Source organism: Petromyzon marinus, chromosome 43 (assembly GCF_048934315.1).
Source record: "Petromyzon marinus isolate PM22_M1 ecotype Great Lakes invasive population chromosome 43, UKy_Petmar_22M1.pri1.0, whole genome shotgun sequence".
Taxonomy (NCBI): Eukaryota; Metazoa; Chordata; class Hyperoartia; order Petromyzontiformes; family Petromyzontidae; genus Petromyzon; species Petromyzon marinus.
The window spans coordinates 8079797-8097186 of record NC_133709.1 but is presented as its reverse complement, the minus strand read 5'-3'; the positions used below and the strand labels follow the sequence as shown (position 1 = coordinate 8097186).

Sequence of the window (17390 nt, the reverse complement as noted above, 5' to 3'; positions counted from 1 at the left end):
GATAGGAGTACAAAATCGAGAAATTAAGATAAGCGCTTTGGCATGAGATTAGCATTGCATCAAAAGGCAAGGCCGTAATTACAATATATATTGGGGGGCACACCCCCCCAATATTCAAATATTCTCAAAATGTCCCCCCCAATATATTTCTATAAAATAGATTTCTGTTTATATGATTGTGGTTATGGTTGTACTTTATTAATCCCTGATCTCTGTCATGACATACAATGAAACAAGAAAAGGTAAAAAGTAAAAAAACAGAGCAATGTAAATACAATAACACTATTAGACATTATTGTAAAAAATAAATAAAAAGTCCATCCTATGCGTTAGTGAATTTTTAAAATATTTTAAGCAGGAAATGGCAGGAAATTCGCTTTCAAATTTAGATGTTTTTTTTCTGGGGGGGGGGACCCCCAAACCGCCTGGAAGATTTGGTCCCCCCCAATGTTGACTCCATGGCTACGGGCTTGTCAAGGGGCATATTCCACCTTTGTGCACGCACGTGCATTGTCGCGATGGAACCAAACTTTTCTCCTGAACTCTTGACCTCCGCTTGACGTTCGGCCCCCAGGGTACGACCTGCTGTCCGGCCTGCGGGGGGCGTACCGACTGGGCCCCCGTGCGCCCCAGCGCGTGGCCGGGTCCACGCCACTGCAGGTGGCCTACCGGCTGCACCGCGGCGCCATGCTGCAGCTGCCTACACGGTGGGGCAGGAGGGGGGGGGGTCCGGGTTTTACCGATCTCGCGTTGGGCCACGTTTATTGACGCACATCAGCGACCGTTCGGCAGCTCGCGTGCAGCGGTGTAAAGCGTTGCGACTCCCACGTCTGCCGAGACGTCTGACCAGTGTGGAATAGTAGGCAAAATCATCTCCAGAAGGGCTTTCTGTTGCTCTCTCTCTAAGTGGAAGTCCCTCCTGCCAGCAGAGGTGCGAGCAGGTTCTTGCAGGACTGCGCCTTTACCTACCTTTACATCGAGAATTTGATGTTTCACTGAGTTATTTCTCCCCCCCCCCCCCCCCAATCGGTGAGCAAGTTTGCCAGTCTTGAGTAATTTTCAGAGTACGGAGTCAAATGAGGGCACATTCTGACTAGAGTAAACGCTTGTCCAGTGGTATTGATGGTAAGTAATGTATGGCATATGACCTTTGACCGAAACAGAAAAAAACAAGCAAATAATATTCACCACGCCAATCTAACTTTTCCCGTGCCACGAATTTTTTGTTGAGATTAAATAATAGTTTTTGTTGTTGTTGTTGTAAAATACCGGACAAGGAAAAGGGCTATCATGTATGCTTCTCTATAGCTGTGTGCTCGCTAACAGCACTTGCCCCAGCAGTGCATTAATGCCGTCGCACGGAGTGAGCGCGGTGGTGGGGGGCTGGGGGTTAGTGATCTCTGTGTTTGTGTCCGCGGCGCCGCAGGTCCGTGTACCCGAGGGGCGTCCCACGCGCGTACTCGCTCGTCTGCACGTTCCGCACGTTGGGGGGCAGCCCCCCGCGGGGGCCCTGGTTCCTGTGGCAGCTGACGGACGCGCAGGGCGGCTTGCAGGCCGGTGTGCGCCTGGACCCCGCCACGCAGGTGGGGGGGGGGGGGTACACGCGGGCCGTGGTGGCACGCGGGGGGCAGGGGGCGTGGTGGAGTAGCACGCAGAGATGCAGGATGCACAAGCGCGACGCAGCAACACACAAAGAGCAAAAACACGGGATGCAGTGATATGAGATGCACCCATACAGGACACAGCAATACGAGATGATGATGATGATGATGACGACGACGATGACGATGATGCTGATGATGATTGCGACGATGATGATTACTACCACGATGATGACGATGATGATGGCAATGATGATGACGACAACGATGATGATGGTCAGATTACTGATGCAATGACAACGAGGGCGACGACAATGATGATGACAAATATGACAAACGATGATAACGATGACGACAATGACAACGACGATGCCGACAATGATTCAGACGAGAACAACGACCACGATGATTATACTCACGATGTTCTGTGCCGTCGTCGCCGTGCGTATCAGACGCTGAGCTTCTCCGCGCTGGGCGAGGACGGCTCGCTGCGCTCCGCGTCCCTGCACGGCGGTGCCGCCCTGGCACGCCTGGCGGACGGCGCGTGGCACAAGCTGGCGCTGGGCGTGGCGGCGCACGGCCACGTCTCACTGAGCGTCGACTGCGGCGCCCCCGTACAAGGCCTCCTCGAGCCCCCTGGCCCGCTCGCCCGCGTGCCCCCTGACGGGACCGTGCACGTGGGCTCCCTCGTGGGGCAGCCCGGCTCCTCCGCCGCGGTGAGACCCCAAATGCGGCGGCTGCTGCTGCTGCTGCATCGTAATAGGGGTGCTACGGTGGCGAGGTGTTAACTACCTCGCCTGGTATACAGGAGGTGGTGGGTTCGATCCTGACCCTCACACCTGTTGTATATTTGGAGATAGCGTTTTAGAGTATTTGGCTGCTATACATTTCCACCTGATAAGCCACTTCGTTGAGCTATCATCTGTGGCCAGGTCGCTTTTGAAAAGAGCTAGATAGCTCAGTGGGCCTAACCTGGTAAAATAAAAAGTAGCGTGTGATAAACCGGAATAATACGCCGACGCGCCGACTGCTTCACAGTGGACATGAAAGGTCACCTGACGTCAGTTCACAGAAGCGGCCAATTGTGTTGCCGTCAGCAGGGCCCAGATTTTATAATCACACCGCGAATTACTAATTTGGGATTTACATAGCGATTATCGCCCCCTTCTGGCAGATTGATTTCCCAGGTCATCCTTACAAATGAGACTATATCCTGTGAGGCTATATCTCGCCTGGTTCAACAACATGAAATTGAAAGTTGAGAAGAGACTTCTGGCGTTTTGTCCATGTGCCAGGCGACACAGTTGCTTGTGTCTCTGTTCCTTGTGTCTCAATTCCCTGTATCTCAAATCCCTGTGTCTCAATGTTGTCTAATGTCCAAGTGTCTCTGTTTTACCCGGTCTCAATTCCTATCTATAAATCCTCAACATCTGGGTTTCTACATCAGCATCTAAATTCCCTGTGTGCCCATGCCCCCGTGTCCCCATGTCCCCGTATCCCTCTATTCTTATGTCCCTCTACGACATTCTCACGTATCCTTATCCCGTGCGTCCCTGTTTGTCAGATGGACCTGCAGTGGATGCTCCTGCACTGTGACCCCGGTAGGGCCGCACGTGAGACCTGCACTGAGCTGCCAACACCTCAACCGGTAATGGCCGTCCATCCGCCCTGCCTGCCTAGCCAGACCAACCCAGGCAATTGTCCAGCTAGTCCAGGGGTTGGAAACCTGCGGGAAGCCCTATATATATTTTTTTTTAAAGAAAAAAATGTAATCTTAAACTAAATTTTACGTAAAGGTAATTGATTAAAATATGGCAGAGAATGGGTCATTATGCAAGGTATTCGTGATAACACAATGCACAGTTAAACTGTATTGTTAAATAAAGGGGGGACAAGACTAAGCAGACGCAGTTTATTCACCTATCACCTATTTTTTAAAATTTAAGTCAGAATGTGTTTGTCGTCTGTTGTATACCTGCTGTGTTTGTGCACAAGCTCTCAAACTATTTTCGTCAAAACAAAAACAAAGAAAATGGCTCTTCTTCTTTGAAATGTTGCCGACCCCTGGGCTAGCCACTCTCTGCCTAGCCTGTACAGCCACCTGTTAATATATATGTCTGTCCAACCAGCCACCTGGCTATTTAGCCTGCCTGTCGATAATCACATGGTCACCTAGGCATCTGCCTAACATTTCACTTGGCCCATTTAATTTGCCTATCAATCTAGACATGTCCCCAAATAGCTACTCACTGCCTCGCCTGTCAGCCACCTTGCAAGCTGTTAGAATAACTCTCATTCCGTCCACTAATTTGGCCAGCTAGTCATCTAACCCGTCATTAAGACAACTATCCTCTCCAGATATTTATTTCATGGTTACCTGAGAATAAAATAAATCCTGCTCCGAATACATTCAAGAACTGAACCTAATCCTGCCAAGCATGTACGTGATATGGCTGGTGTGATTGCCTCGTGTGGCATTAATCAATGGATCTGATTGACTTGCATGACCAGAGCATTGCTATAGGTTGGCAAATTCAAGTGGCTGATGTTGAATCTTTTGACTAGCCATCAAACAAACATAGTCACTGCTTCGCGCGCTTTCGGATGCACTTCTGCGGTCGTCTGGAAAGCTCTACCTTCCGATATTAGGAAGCCACTGGAGCTATGCACTTTAAAATCTAGATTGAAAACTAATTTCTTTCCCCCGCACCTTTGATTCACATGGTTGCCTACGTACGGTGCGAAAGAAGCTCAATATACATACATATTCAAGGGTGCCTGATGTGTGCATGGATATAGAACAGAGTTCGCAATATGGCCGGTCCCAATTCCCCAATTTCGCAGGTCACGTTAGCGTCTGTGCTTGATTCCCCCATCGCATTTGACAGAGGCCCGTTATAGCCACTCGGCTCCCTCTGGTACGCACTCACGCCGCCGCCCCCTCCCTCACACTCTGGGCGCATGTTTTTTTTCCCTCTCTCAAGCCACGTCCAAAAAAGAAGAAAGAGGTGTGAGGTCACGTCCATGCAGCCAGGCAGGTCTGTCGGGAGTCCGTCTCAGAGGGTTATCGCTGACGGCCACACGGATAGAGGGGACTCAGTCCTTCCTAGCTTCCTAGAACGGCGTGACGATTGTGGCTGAGTCGCTTGAGGCCTTCGTTGCTGAGGGGCCTTTGACGCTGAGGAGGTCTTCAACTGCATGTGCGGCGGTGGCAGCAGCGGCGGTGGTGGTGGCACGAAGCCTCGACAAGGCCGACGTCTCAACATCGAGCCGTAGAAAGGGGGGAGGAACACCACCCTTGAGTTTTTGGTGTTGGAAGATTTGGGGGTGGATTCTTTTCCACCGTTGGCTTCGGGAGCCCAGGCTGGGCCGAGTTGGTGGGGATTTTCTGCCGAACATTGAGACATGGCCGCCGCACGAGGGTCGGACTGTTCCAGCAATTTCGTCTCCATCGTTGTGTGGATTTTCTTGGTCTCGACGCAAAGTTTAGCACAGGTGAGCCGAGATGGTGGCAATGGTCTTTCTTTCTTTGTTTGGTTGCGTTTGCAAGTATAGTGCTTCTCGTTTTGTCGGACGTTCACCAAACAGTTCGTGGCCCCTGATGCGTGAGGGACGCTCACAAACTTTTGAGCGAATTTTGTTGAGGATATTTTGACTTTTTTGGGGCCAGTTTGTGATTTTATTTTATGGAGAATTTGTGACTGTGGAGAATTTGTGACTTTCAGACAGGATACCCCAGGTCGATTATTTAACAGCAGCATCGTTGGGTAGAGCTACACCATGTGGATTTTGACGCCAGTGCTGTTATTATACCGGCCGATCCATTTCTAGACACCCCACTTACATAACGTGGATACATTGTAGAGATAACGGCGGCATCATTATTTCAAAGCCTCTGCACCTCTCCCACCAATCCTAATACGCACCAGTCAGCCTTTTAGCACTCTCACTCTGTAAGGTATGGGATCCATCGCTCTCCAAATATTCAATCGTCTGTTGAGAAGAAAGAGATTCCTGATTAAGGAATCTATCATTGATAAATGCGTCATTCTGTAATACGCTCTATTTTATTATTACTGGACTGTATTATTGCTATTGATGAGATGTTGATTAATGATGTAACAATAATGTTATTAATGATAATAAATATATATAAAAAAAACACAAGCAGAGTTAAATGTTAAATATAAATTAATATACTAATAATTACTGCCGGTTCTTATTTCATTCCCCTCTGTTAATTCTTGACGCATGAGTAGTCAGTTTGTTTTGCCACAATCATCTTAAAAGACTACAGCACGTTCTGGATTTATATAGCGGCTAAACGTCACCGCATCTCGAGATTCCATATAGAAACAGTGCGGACTATTTATTTAAAAAAACGAAATTACTCATATTGTGAGTATTGGCATCAATGTATGATCGCTGTAATTATTATCATTGTGAGAAAGGATATGTCGATGGACTTCCGCCTGTAGAACGACATTGGTTCGTGAGACACTAGGAATGCACATTTTATTTCCTGAAATAGACCTCAAGAGCAGCGGACAGTTTTGACATCCCTCCGCGTGTGAGCATTTGTATCTTTAAGCTCAAATAATTTTCTGAACCGGCGCATTTTAACGCTCGGTGTGTTATCATCGCTAATCTTATCTCCCCGTAAAGGAATTTGTAGAGTCCCTTAACCAAGGCGGCTTTATAAAGAATTGGCGGTGGTACACATTAATGTAATGGAGGAGATGGGGAAGCAACGGCGGCAAAATCTGTGATGCGCGAATTCGGCGAAAGCGAAATTGATGACGGTAAACGATGAATGGATTGAATGAATTGGGAATGAGTGAAAGCCATATAATGGGAATGTGAAGAGGCGGTTATGAAAGGGGAGATTATGGGGCTGTGTGGGTGAGCTCGGGGTAACGATAAGTGAGTTTTGAGTGAAAACTCGTGAGCGAAGGTGACTGTTTAATGTGGAGGTAAGGAAGTTTGTTCGAGTGAAGGGGGGCGCGAGAAGAGAAAAATAACAAAAGCGTGGATTGAGCACAGACGAACATTATTGGCAGAGTCGACGGTTCACGATGCGATTCTCTGGGGCATTCGGCTGGGCTGCTTCACACCGAGCTGACGGCTCGGATGGCTGTCGCCGACAGCCGCCGGCACCCCGCCGTAAATTTCGCGTGGGGAATTGACAAAGCGTCCGTTATGCTGCAGAAATATCTCGGGAGGAGGAGGAGGGGGGGGGGAAGGACGCTTTGAGATTCAGCGACGGGGCGGCAGGAGTGTGTGGACCAATCAGTTTCAAAGACAACGCATAAACTATCAGAGTATGTGTTTTTTTTTTTGCAATTTGACCACAAGCATTGTGGTCAATGCACACATGATTCCCTGTAAAAAAAAGGTTTCAGTTTGGTGTTTTAACATCTTAGCACCTGTTTTGTTGCCAGAAAAAAAAGGGGAAAACCCCTATTCTCGTGAGAAGATAAGAGGTTGAGGCTGAACGATGCAGTGGGGAGAGAACCGTGCCGAAAATTTCGTCGGGCTCTCTCATGGTCGCCAACGAGCTGACGGGAGGCACAGATGACGACTGACCGTCTGCCGCGTGGCGGACGTTAAATATTGCGTGACGAGGTTGACCGAAAGAGTAGGGCTCTCGTATGTATGTATGTATCTTGAACTTCTTTCGCACCATACGAAGGTGCTGGTCACTGTCATTCGTCTGGTGGGTCTGTGTTGCGAGGTCTGCATCAGTAATCTCTATGGCTGCGTATCCACGTGTCTATCCGTTCCTACGTGCGTCTGTCTGAGTATTATACGCACCGTTTTGTAATAAGGTAGTTTTAATAACAGCGGTGGTCAGGTTTTAAAAAAAAAATATTGTACGAGTCGTATGTGTGCTCTGCCTCACTCTGCATGTGTCTCTGTATGTGCGCGTGCACGTCTTTGTGTCTGCGTGCGCGTCCTTCCGTTTGTGTCTGGATCTGTCTGTGCGTGAGTATCATATTAGGCTACATGTGTGCCCGTGTGCATGGGTCTGTGCATTTCTGTACGCGCGTGCGCCGGTGTGTGTGTGTATGCACGTGTGTGTGTGTCTGTCTTTGCCCCTGCGTGCGTCTGGGTGTGTCCGCGCATGCGTCCGTCCGTGTGTGTGTGTCTTGTCCGCGTGTGTCCGTCCGTGCGTGCGTGCGTGGCAAACAGAGCTCCTTCTGTTGCCGCGTGTAACGTCGCTCCGTTTCACACGTCCGGGGCACCTAAGGGACCACGGCTCTCACCGACTCTCGTTTCTCCACTCGCCCTCCTTCATTTCTCTGCCGCCATTCCCATTCCTCCTTTCATTCCGTCTCTTATAGCGCTGCCTTCCTTGGTTACGCGTTTACGTATTAGTTCACATTCTTTTTCAGTTGATTATTGCGTGGTCCATTTGTCCTGGTTGTCATTGTATTTCAAGTTTTTTGTGTTACAAACGGACGTGTAATATTTTAACGAAATGTTACATCTAAAAAAATATATATTTATATATATTTTTTCCGTGATTCACCTTAAATAAGACTGAGAGTAAATTAAGATAATTTAGCTACGACCGAATCACCCTGAAGTCACCTAAAGCTAAGCAGTGTTTTGCCTGGTTAGTACCTGGATGGGATTCTACCTGAACATAAGTGAGTCGGTTTATTCTGGCTAAGGCCCACTGAGCCCAGAAGCTCTTGTTCAATGTCAGCCCAGCCAAAGCGGCTGATACGGTTAGCAACCACTTTACGTGCGATATGGGACATGTTTACAGCGGTCACGTCAGAATAAAAGCAAGGACGTTTTTATAAACGTGAGTAATATGCCAGGTGAGGCAATGGGTCGGCCATGAGATGGATGTACAGCGATGGATTCTCTGAATCTATCTGTGTTAAGCTTTAAGTGTTACTCCCTCTGAGTAACGCGGCCAAACTTGCCAATGGAGGGGCCTCTTGAAGAATTGTGCGCCTCTGAGGCCTTCCAGAACAAAATAAAGCACTTTACTTTCAATAGATATGTAGATTAATTTGACTGAACATAGACGTCTATGAGCTGGCAATGATTAGAACTTATTTCAATTTTTTTGGATCAGAAACTTGGGAGAAAATTTAAGAAAAGCTCAAAATTGCGCAAAGAAGTGTGGAGAGATTCACGCTTGGAATTATGCTGACAGGGTGGAGAAAGTAACGCGTGGGTTTAGAGAACATTCACATGTTGGAGAAATATTATGGACTTAAGATAAACGGGCTTGGGCAGAACACAATTAGGGCTGGAAGGGATGGGTGGCTGATGGTTTAGGTTTATACAAATATAGCAGCTAAAGGAGGATTGACAACATTGGAGATGTAGCGTGGCATCACAAGACCATGTAGCTTGGCGATGACAGGTAGAGGCCTTCATCTAGAAGTGGATTTAACCACGGCTGATGATGATGATGAAGATTGTGTATATTTGTGGAGCTATACCACCCATCACAGTTGCAATGCATCGGGGCCTTCGTCATCAGTGGTTGTCACGCTTGGGAAATTCCCTGGAGCGATTACCAGACAGCTAGAGCAGAAATTGAACTGTGAAATGATGTAGTAGGGCACTGACATCACGAGGCCACACTTAACAATTCACCATCCTCTCCCCACACACAGTGATTCAGTGAATCTTTGCCATTTTAAGATTGCGATTTCAATCAAGAAATCGATTATTTTGTCAACATTTTTCATGGGTTCGGTTGTCTTGTTTCTATTTTTGTCTCATTTGTGGCGTTGTGTTGGCTTCATTTGCCCAAATGTACCATTCACATATCTAAATGGCCATAAACTAGACACAATTGATTCACGTACATGTGATCTGATGTATCTTGTGTGTGATAATCAATTATAATCATATGCATATCTATGCCTCTTGCAAAGAGAGTTAGCTACGTGAGGGTCTCTTGTCTGGTTCCGTGGTGTATACATGTTGAATTTCTTTCGCACCGTACTTAGCCAACCGTGCTAATCAATTCTTATATCAGTCATTATACTCCACCATCGTCCCTCCGCCGACTCGCCAAGATATCCACCAATCACCAGCCACACGACACCACCTCTCTCAATCGGCCAATCACAGCCCTTTGGGGAGACTCCGCCACCTACCAGAATGGATCTGTCTCATCCCATGTAGCTTTTCACAAAAAAATCACAGGGCTTCCTCGAATTTTTTTTTTGCCTGAGGGAAATGTGAGCTCTATAGAAATGCTGGTCCAAAATAATTCAAAGCCTTCACCTTACGTGCATTTTTATTTTTACCAAGTTGAGGTTATTTTTTTAATTTCTGTTCTCCGAAATGTTGTGGAACTTCAGTATTGACTCTGCGAGTAAAATAACAACGGGCTTACAATGATGCTGCTGCTGCTTTTGTTAAAGCAAATAAAATGCCACGGGAAACGGGGCAGGACGCGTCATGGGCACCACTGACGAGAGATGGGAGACACAATCAGCGATGGAGTGAAGGCCGAGAGAAGGGAAGAGAAACAGAGGAGAGATGGCGAGAGACGGCAGCAGCAGGGAGATGACATCACAGGGTTCGGAGGCCGTGACTCGACAGGGGCAAATGGGGGAAAGAAGGGGATTTAAGAAACTGGGAGAGGCCTTTGCCCAGAAATGGGATAGTTGTGACAGGCTGAAGATAAGAAAACGATGACAAGCCATGGATGGCTTCGTGCATGGCATCCCTAGTTTTTGTTCTGGTTTTAGTGTCCCACAGCGTTAATGATGTATATAGACATTACTCTTTATGTTTTTGGGATTGATTCACGATGGTTGATGGGCACATCACACCCTCGTATAAACATTTTTTTTTTATATTCTTAGTTTTTTCGGTAAAGTCACGTTGAAGAGAAACAACAAAATAACAAAATATATATAAAACAATAAAAAATTCTCACGACGTTTCGACCATAACTCAAACGGTCATCATCAGGTGTGTTGGTTTGCATAAATTTATTTTTAAACGGCACATTAATTTATTTATAAAAAACGTTGGCGTCACGCGCAGCGATTTGGCAGTTTGCCCAGGACTAGTCCATCTATTTTTTTGAAAAGAGGAGGGGGGAGACGAAATTTTTTATAATGTATGCTGTCTGAAAGCCACTGTAAGCGTGAACAATCAATTAAGAACTGAAATGGTTTATCAAATCTTTCCAATGATTGCTAAGATAGAATCCATCTTCTCAGTTGAAATTGTCTCTGTGTTTGTATATGTGGATAGCCTCATGAACGAATCTCTCATGGAAGCCAGATGGCTTGCAAAGAACCTCTGTCTTGGAGAAGTCTATGTCATGTGAGCCTACTGAATTACAACAGTGATCTGCCACGGCCGAGGTGTTGGTCCTACCGTGTTTTAGGTCTGCTTTGTGTTCACGAATGCGGTCCGAGACATGTCGTTTGGTTTCTCCAATGTAACTACTACCACAGAGGCAACTTAGTTTGTAGACGCCAGGGTACTGTATGTCCGCAATCACATATTTTACAGATGGAACCAGATCACGGATTTTATGTAATGTGTTGAATTGGACCTGGATCTTGTGTTTATTCAAGATTTTGGAGATCTTTTTTGTGATCCTCGCAATGTAGAGTAAAGTGATGGTTTTGAAAGGCTCCTCAAGAGGGTCCTTCTTCATGGTTGGAGTGATAGCTTTGCGAATTGTGTAGTCGGAGTAACCATTAGCCTTAAGAGCTTGGTGTACGTGCTTGAGTTCATTGGCTATGTGTTCCTGGTCGGATATGCATTGGGCTCTATGGTGCAGAGTCTTGATGAGGGAATTCTTCTGGGATGGATGGTGGTGGGAATCCGGTTTCAGGTAAGCATCCGTATGGGTAGCTTTCCTGTAGACAGAGTGGCTCATTGAACCATCAGGTCTCTTTTTTATTAGGACATCCAAAAAAGGTAGTTTGCCATCTTTTTCGACTTCCATGGTAAATCTGATGCTACAACCAGAGATAAGGGGGAGCCCATTGGGGTGCCCTCAGTTTGTTTGTAGAAAGTTCCATTCCAAGTGAAGTATGTATTGGTTTAAGCAGTGTCTCACCAGGGGGGGTGCCTCAGTGTTTAATCATTGATGAACCAAGTCTTCAAGGATTGCGATGGTGTCAGGTACAGGAACTTTGGTGAATAAGGAAACTACATCAAAACTGACCCCTTGATTGTCGATACCAAGTGAGTAGAATTTTGTACCGCAGAGGTGTTTTTTTCCAGTGAAAGGCCGCAGGATTTCAGACAGAAAACGAGCCAGTTTGTAGGTGGGGGAGTTGATAGTAGAGACGATGGGACAAAAGGATGTATCTACTTTATGTATTTTTGGTAAGCCGTATAATCTTGGTGGCCTGGCAGCAGAAGGTTTCAACGAAAACTGTTTGGTTTGATCAATCAATGCGGTTGAATCAGAAATGATTTTGTTGGTTTGTATGACGAGGCTGTTGGTGGGATCTCTTTTTATTTTGTATAGCTGCCATCGTTGAGTAATTCTTGAATTTTGTTGTTATATTCTACTTTATCCATGATGACAGTGGCATTGACCTTGTCGGCTGAGAGGATGACAATGTCATCCCTCTTTTTTAATTCATATCATTCAAAACGCTCATCTTTGCTGAGGTTGCTAGCTGGCATCTTAGCGTTTTTGAGGGTTGCAGCGATTTCAGATCTTGCTACGTCTGCAGCGATGTGACCCAGGCCCTTGAGAGCCACGTCTACTTGGGCAATGATATCATTAACTGGTATTTTATTATTCTTGGTTCTTTCGGTAAAGTCACGTAGAAGGGAAACAATAAACAATAAACTTCTATGTGACTTTACCGAAAGAACCAAGAATATGAGTCCATGCAGTCACGAAAGCTTTAAATCAAAGGTTTATGACATGTTGATAAATATTGTGTAACTTTTAGTTCTCGATTTACAATCAGAATGGAAAAACTATTATTTCAATATATCAAGTGTTATAATGCGTATCCTGACATGGTATAATTTTCTCGCTGAATGTTTCTGTTCACTGGTAGACTGGATGGAGTAAGTGGCACATGACTCAGTGGCCACGGCCATAGAGAGACAATGGGTGAGGTGTGCCGGGTGTGATTGTATATCACCGTTTGCCGACCTGGACACACCCAGCTGGAATTAATTAGTGTGAATTTGGTGGAATGAATCTGTTTGAAATTTTCTGGAATTAATCCGTGTGAATTTTCTGGGGGGGGGGGGGGAAGTGATATTTGCTGGAAATAATCCGTGTGAATTTTCTGGGAAAAAAAAATCCGTGAAATTTGCTGGAATTAATCCGTGTGGAATTTTCTGAGAAAAAAAATCTGTTAAATTTGCTGGAAATAATTTGTGTGGAATTTTCTGGAATTAATCCCGTGTGAAATTTCTGGGAAATAGTCCGTGTGAAATTTTATGGAATTAATCAGCGTGAATGTTTTTGGAATTAACCCATGTGAAATATGCTGGAATAAATCCGTGTGAATATGCTGGAATTAATCCGTGTGAATATGTTGAAATTAATCCATGTAAAGTTACATAAACAAATGAATTCCTAACCACGTGCACCAGTAGCAGTCATTATCCATGCCTGCCATGGGCCTCCCATACGTCGACTCAGCCTAACGCCGCGTATGCGTGTGTGTATGCGTGTGTGCGGTGCAGACAATTCCTGGACCACAAGGACCGCCGGGGATTCCTGGAACCGATGGAGTGGACGTGAGTCAGACTGTCGTCTCCCCCGCACCGCATATTACCTTTTGTCCCACGTTAACCAATGAGCACATGGTGAGTAAACCGGGTGCGGGCCTCCTCAATGTGGCAAAAGGTAAAAGGCGCAGCTTGGCAATCACTTGCATATTCCACAGCTGGTGGAAGGCCCTTCACTCGAGAGAGCTCTGGAGAGCCTCTCTTGAGGCTATCTTTGGCCGACTCTTCCACGCTGGCCAGACATCATAGAAGAGGTGGGAGGACCCACAGTTTGCCCCACCACATGAGCCCTGCCGATCGACTAAATGGTGTATCCAATTATACTGCTGGATTAATGTGGGCGGGGGGGATTTAAGAAACTTGCTCTTTATTTCACCGGGAGATCGAATCGATTGCAAGTCCCGTGTGCTCACCGTTACACCCTACGTGTCATCGGCATGAAGAGAATACCCCAGATCAGTTGTGTATTCGGTCAACGTCAGAAATGCATGGTGCTCGCCACACCATGGCCGCAACACGCTTTGTGTTGCAAGCTTTATTTGGCATTCGCAAAATGCACTCACCCCTGTGGCGTGTGTGTGTGTGTGTTTGTGTTCGTCCGTCTATGTGCAGGGTGAGAGAGGACCGGTAGGACCACAAGGAAGAAAGGTGAGATTTTAAGTCGGTCATAACCATAGTTTTATCGCCTGGCTTCTTTATGCACATGTGAACCAATTGGCGGGACCCCGGGGTCCCATCACTGCCCCGGGGTGGGAAAAACCGCGTAGCGACACAAGTCTTGCCTTACCGACAACAAAACTAGTGTCAATCGATTGGCCTCGTCGAGAGCTACTCGGGGCACTAAGTTTCGTAAAAAGTTGAAAAGTTACATAAACACGTTAAATTCACTGCGGGGGCGGGCTCGCCTTGGCAAAGAAGCTGAGGATCGACGGCTGACCGGAGGACGTTGTCGCCGCGCGCGACTGCGGCGGACGCCCGGGCTTGCGTTTGGCCGGTGGGGTGGCGCCCATCGTGTTGATCGCCGCCTGCTGGCGCTTGTTGACGCGAGTCTGGGCGGGCGGCGCGTTGCTGTCGGGATCACGAGTGGGCGGACTGAAAAATAATAATTATTATTGACCTGATTTTTGCGGGACCTCCGGGTCCCGCCAAATGATTCATGTGCCGCCCTTTGTGTCAATCCAAGGCTGGATGAAGGCCTCCCCATGCCACGAGGACCAATAGAGGTTATTTGACCATACTTGATCATACTGGTCAGTGCCGGTTGGTGAACACACGAGGATGTGGAAGCTTAGAAGTACAGCACAGCAGTGCCTTTTGCCGTACTGCTCTCTGCTGCCCACAACGTCGCCCCGCAGCCCAATTGCGACAGCGTGATTGTGTATGGTGACCGCTCATTCCAAGCGAGATCAACGCTTAAGCCTGCATAGCTGCTGAGATCTGACAAGATTTAGTAATTTGCTGACCTCTTCACAGGCACTCACGTGGGGCCGTGTGCTTTCATAATTTCAGAATTAAATCTTGCGTAGTCCTGGGCATCTCTGCCAAAAACCAAGGGATGCCCTCCTTGACCACCTGGCCAGAGCCTCTTGACTTTCCACTGGACTTCCCAGAAACTCACCAGGGTCTCCTGTCCTTTGACTGTCGTGAAATACTCAACCCATTCGTCAATAACACTTCCCTAAAGAGGAAAAAAAATGTTATTTCAACATTTTATGACAGGCAATGTTTTGGGCAGTATTTCTGCAATGCCCGCACAACATTCACCGGTTACATCATTTGTCCTCTTAGGGTCGTGTTACTGACGAATATGTTGTCAATGCTGCTTCTGCAGCACTCACAAACGCGGCGTTTTTCTTGCTAGATTTCCAATGGTGTGCTTCAGTTCAAGTCTTCAATTCATTGACGTTGTATGTAATTGGTTCACACGACCTCTCTCTCCGGTCACGTGATGCTGCTCCATTCACCACAATGATGCAATGTGGATCCTCGTTCTCGGATCGAATCCACCACAATTCATTGAATCGCAAGGGGAAGGGAGGTGGTGGGGCGGGCGGGGGGGGGGGGGGGGCTGAATCGTTACACTTCTAATGTACAGAGTTGTATAGCCCTTGTTAATCGGCATAAACCCGGCTCAGTCTGATCCCAGCTATGGTCCTCTCCCATGAAGGTCACCTCTGGCTCAGTCTCAGCGAAGCGTGAGCCTTGAGCACTGGACGGTGACCCCCCACGGATATTGAGAACAGAGTGTCATTTCCCAACCTTGCCGAATTAACATTCCATTGTTATTCAGTTCATAGCCTAATAATGTTCACAGACGTTTTTTTTCCTTCTCTTTATTCATGAATGTTGCCCATTATTCACCGCATCGCGCGTTTTCAGATGCGCTTCTGCGGCCGTCTGGAACACTCTTCCTTCCGATATTAGGAAGCCACTGGAGCTATGCACTTTTACACCTAAATTGAAAACTCATTTCTTTAGATCTGCTTTTTGTGTTTTAGTTTTGTTGTCCTTCCCCCACACCTCCGATTAGCACGGTTGGCTACGTACGGCGCGAAAGAAGTTCAACGTTTACGTACTCCCCCACAGTGGCACGTATGTATGTACTGTATGCTTAACTTCTTTGGCACCTTACATAGCCAGCAGTGCTAATCGGAGGTGCGGAGGGTTGTGGGCGTCGTATACAAATCAAATTGGGGACGTTCCATCGAGTTGCCAGCCACAGCACTGACCCATCCCAACAACCATTTTGCATTTGAAACGTCGGTGCGTTGCTTGCTCAACTTGTTTTGTTTCTCAGGGAGAGGCGCGCGCGCACGTGTGTGTGTTGCCTCCGTGTTTCTCTACAGCGCCTTGAGATGCCGTCACTTTGAGACGCTCCACAAGCCCACGTCCCTTCATCGCTGTCGTCGTTGTCGTTTCACTTTTGGGTCGGCGTTTGCAGGGTGCCAAAGGCGAGTTTGGACAGCCGGGGCCAAGGGGACCTCAGGGCCCACCCGGCCTACCTGGCATTGACGTAAGTGACCGCCATTTTTGAGTGGTCTTTTCAAAAATAAACACTGGGCTGTTCAAAATCAACGCATATTCGTGTGGTAGTAGTAATAATAATAATACGAACGGAGATGTACAGCACTGTGTCAATCCACTGTCGGATGAGGGCCTCCCCACGCCGTGCCGGCTGTAGGGGTTGTTTAGACCATACTTCGCCTTGCTGGTCAATGCGGGTGAGTGAAGGTGGAGAACAGATGTGATGCGAAGGAGTACGGTATGTCTGCACTGCCCTCTGCTGCCCATAGCGTATCTCTGCTGGCAGCCTATAACACCTGTTTTATACACGGCGGTTGGCCGTCCTAGCTCTATTAAGCCCTGCTTAGCCTCTGAGATTGAGATAGTTTCTCATTATTCGTTTATCAGATAATACCAAATACTAATATCAGTTATCCAGGGCAACTGCAGAGTATCAAGGCTCTTCTTCAGGGCAGTCCCGCATTGGGATTCTTGACCAGTTCCTTTTCCATTGACTCGTTAAAAAAACTTTACAAAAATCGAACTCTTACTGTAACTCGAACCCTAACTATAGGAGATTGCTAGTAGACCACCAACTGTTATAGCCAAGGGAAGATTTGTCTGAATATATTCCAGATCACTGGTAGACTTGAGTAGGAACATGACCAGTAGCCACAGTCCGGTTAGCGAGATGTATACTGGATGTGGTGTGCCGCATGCATTAAGAGTTGCATGGTCGCCAACCCGGACGGAGACAGCTGAAATTAAGCTCCGTTTACAGCCCCGTTGTGCGAGTTTTCTTAACGCGCCATGAGATTCCATGAGACTCGATAAGCTACGGGCCGTATTCAATTGGTTTAGGACTCCCTTCAAGCAGTTGGGTTCAAAAAGAGGGCCTCTATTTTCAGCAAGGAGAAACAATCGTACATATGGCATCGCTTCCGTAATGGCCTTCCCACACGAGTTTGTCCTCGGAAGTATTTCGGAAGCAAAAATGATGCAACAATTCAAGCGGCACAACGTGAGCTGGACGTCGCGAGGTCACGACCTCGCGTGATGGCGTCATCGGGA

General features: G+C 47.2%; 1 protein-coding gene across 1 annotated transcript in view; it reads left to right on the top strand.

Moving 5' to 3' along the window:
- LOC116951474 (uncharacterized) overlaps nucleotides 1-17390 on the top strand; it is a 58193-nt gene that overhangs the window by 13566 nt on the left and 27237 nt on the right. The window contains exons 5-11 of the mRNA XM_032970103.2: nucleotides 575-707; nucleotides 1427-1583; nucleotides 2054-2317; nucleotides 3166-3249; nucleotides 13272-13325; nucleotides 13929-13964; nucleotides 16258-16329. Of these exons, the coding sequence (XP_032825994.2) occupies nucleotides 575-707; nucleotides 1427-1583; nucleotides 2054-2317; nucleotides 3166-3249; nucleotides 13272-13325; nucleotides 13929-13964; nucleotides 16258-16329 (800 nt within the window). The remainder of the gene's footprint in view (nucleotides 1-574; nucleotides 708-1426; nucleotides 1584-2053; nucleotides 2318-3165; nucleotides 3250-13271; nucleotides 13326-13928; nucleotides 13965-16257; nucleotides 16330-17390) is intronic.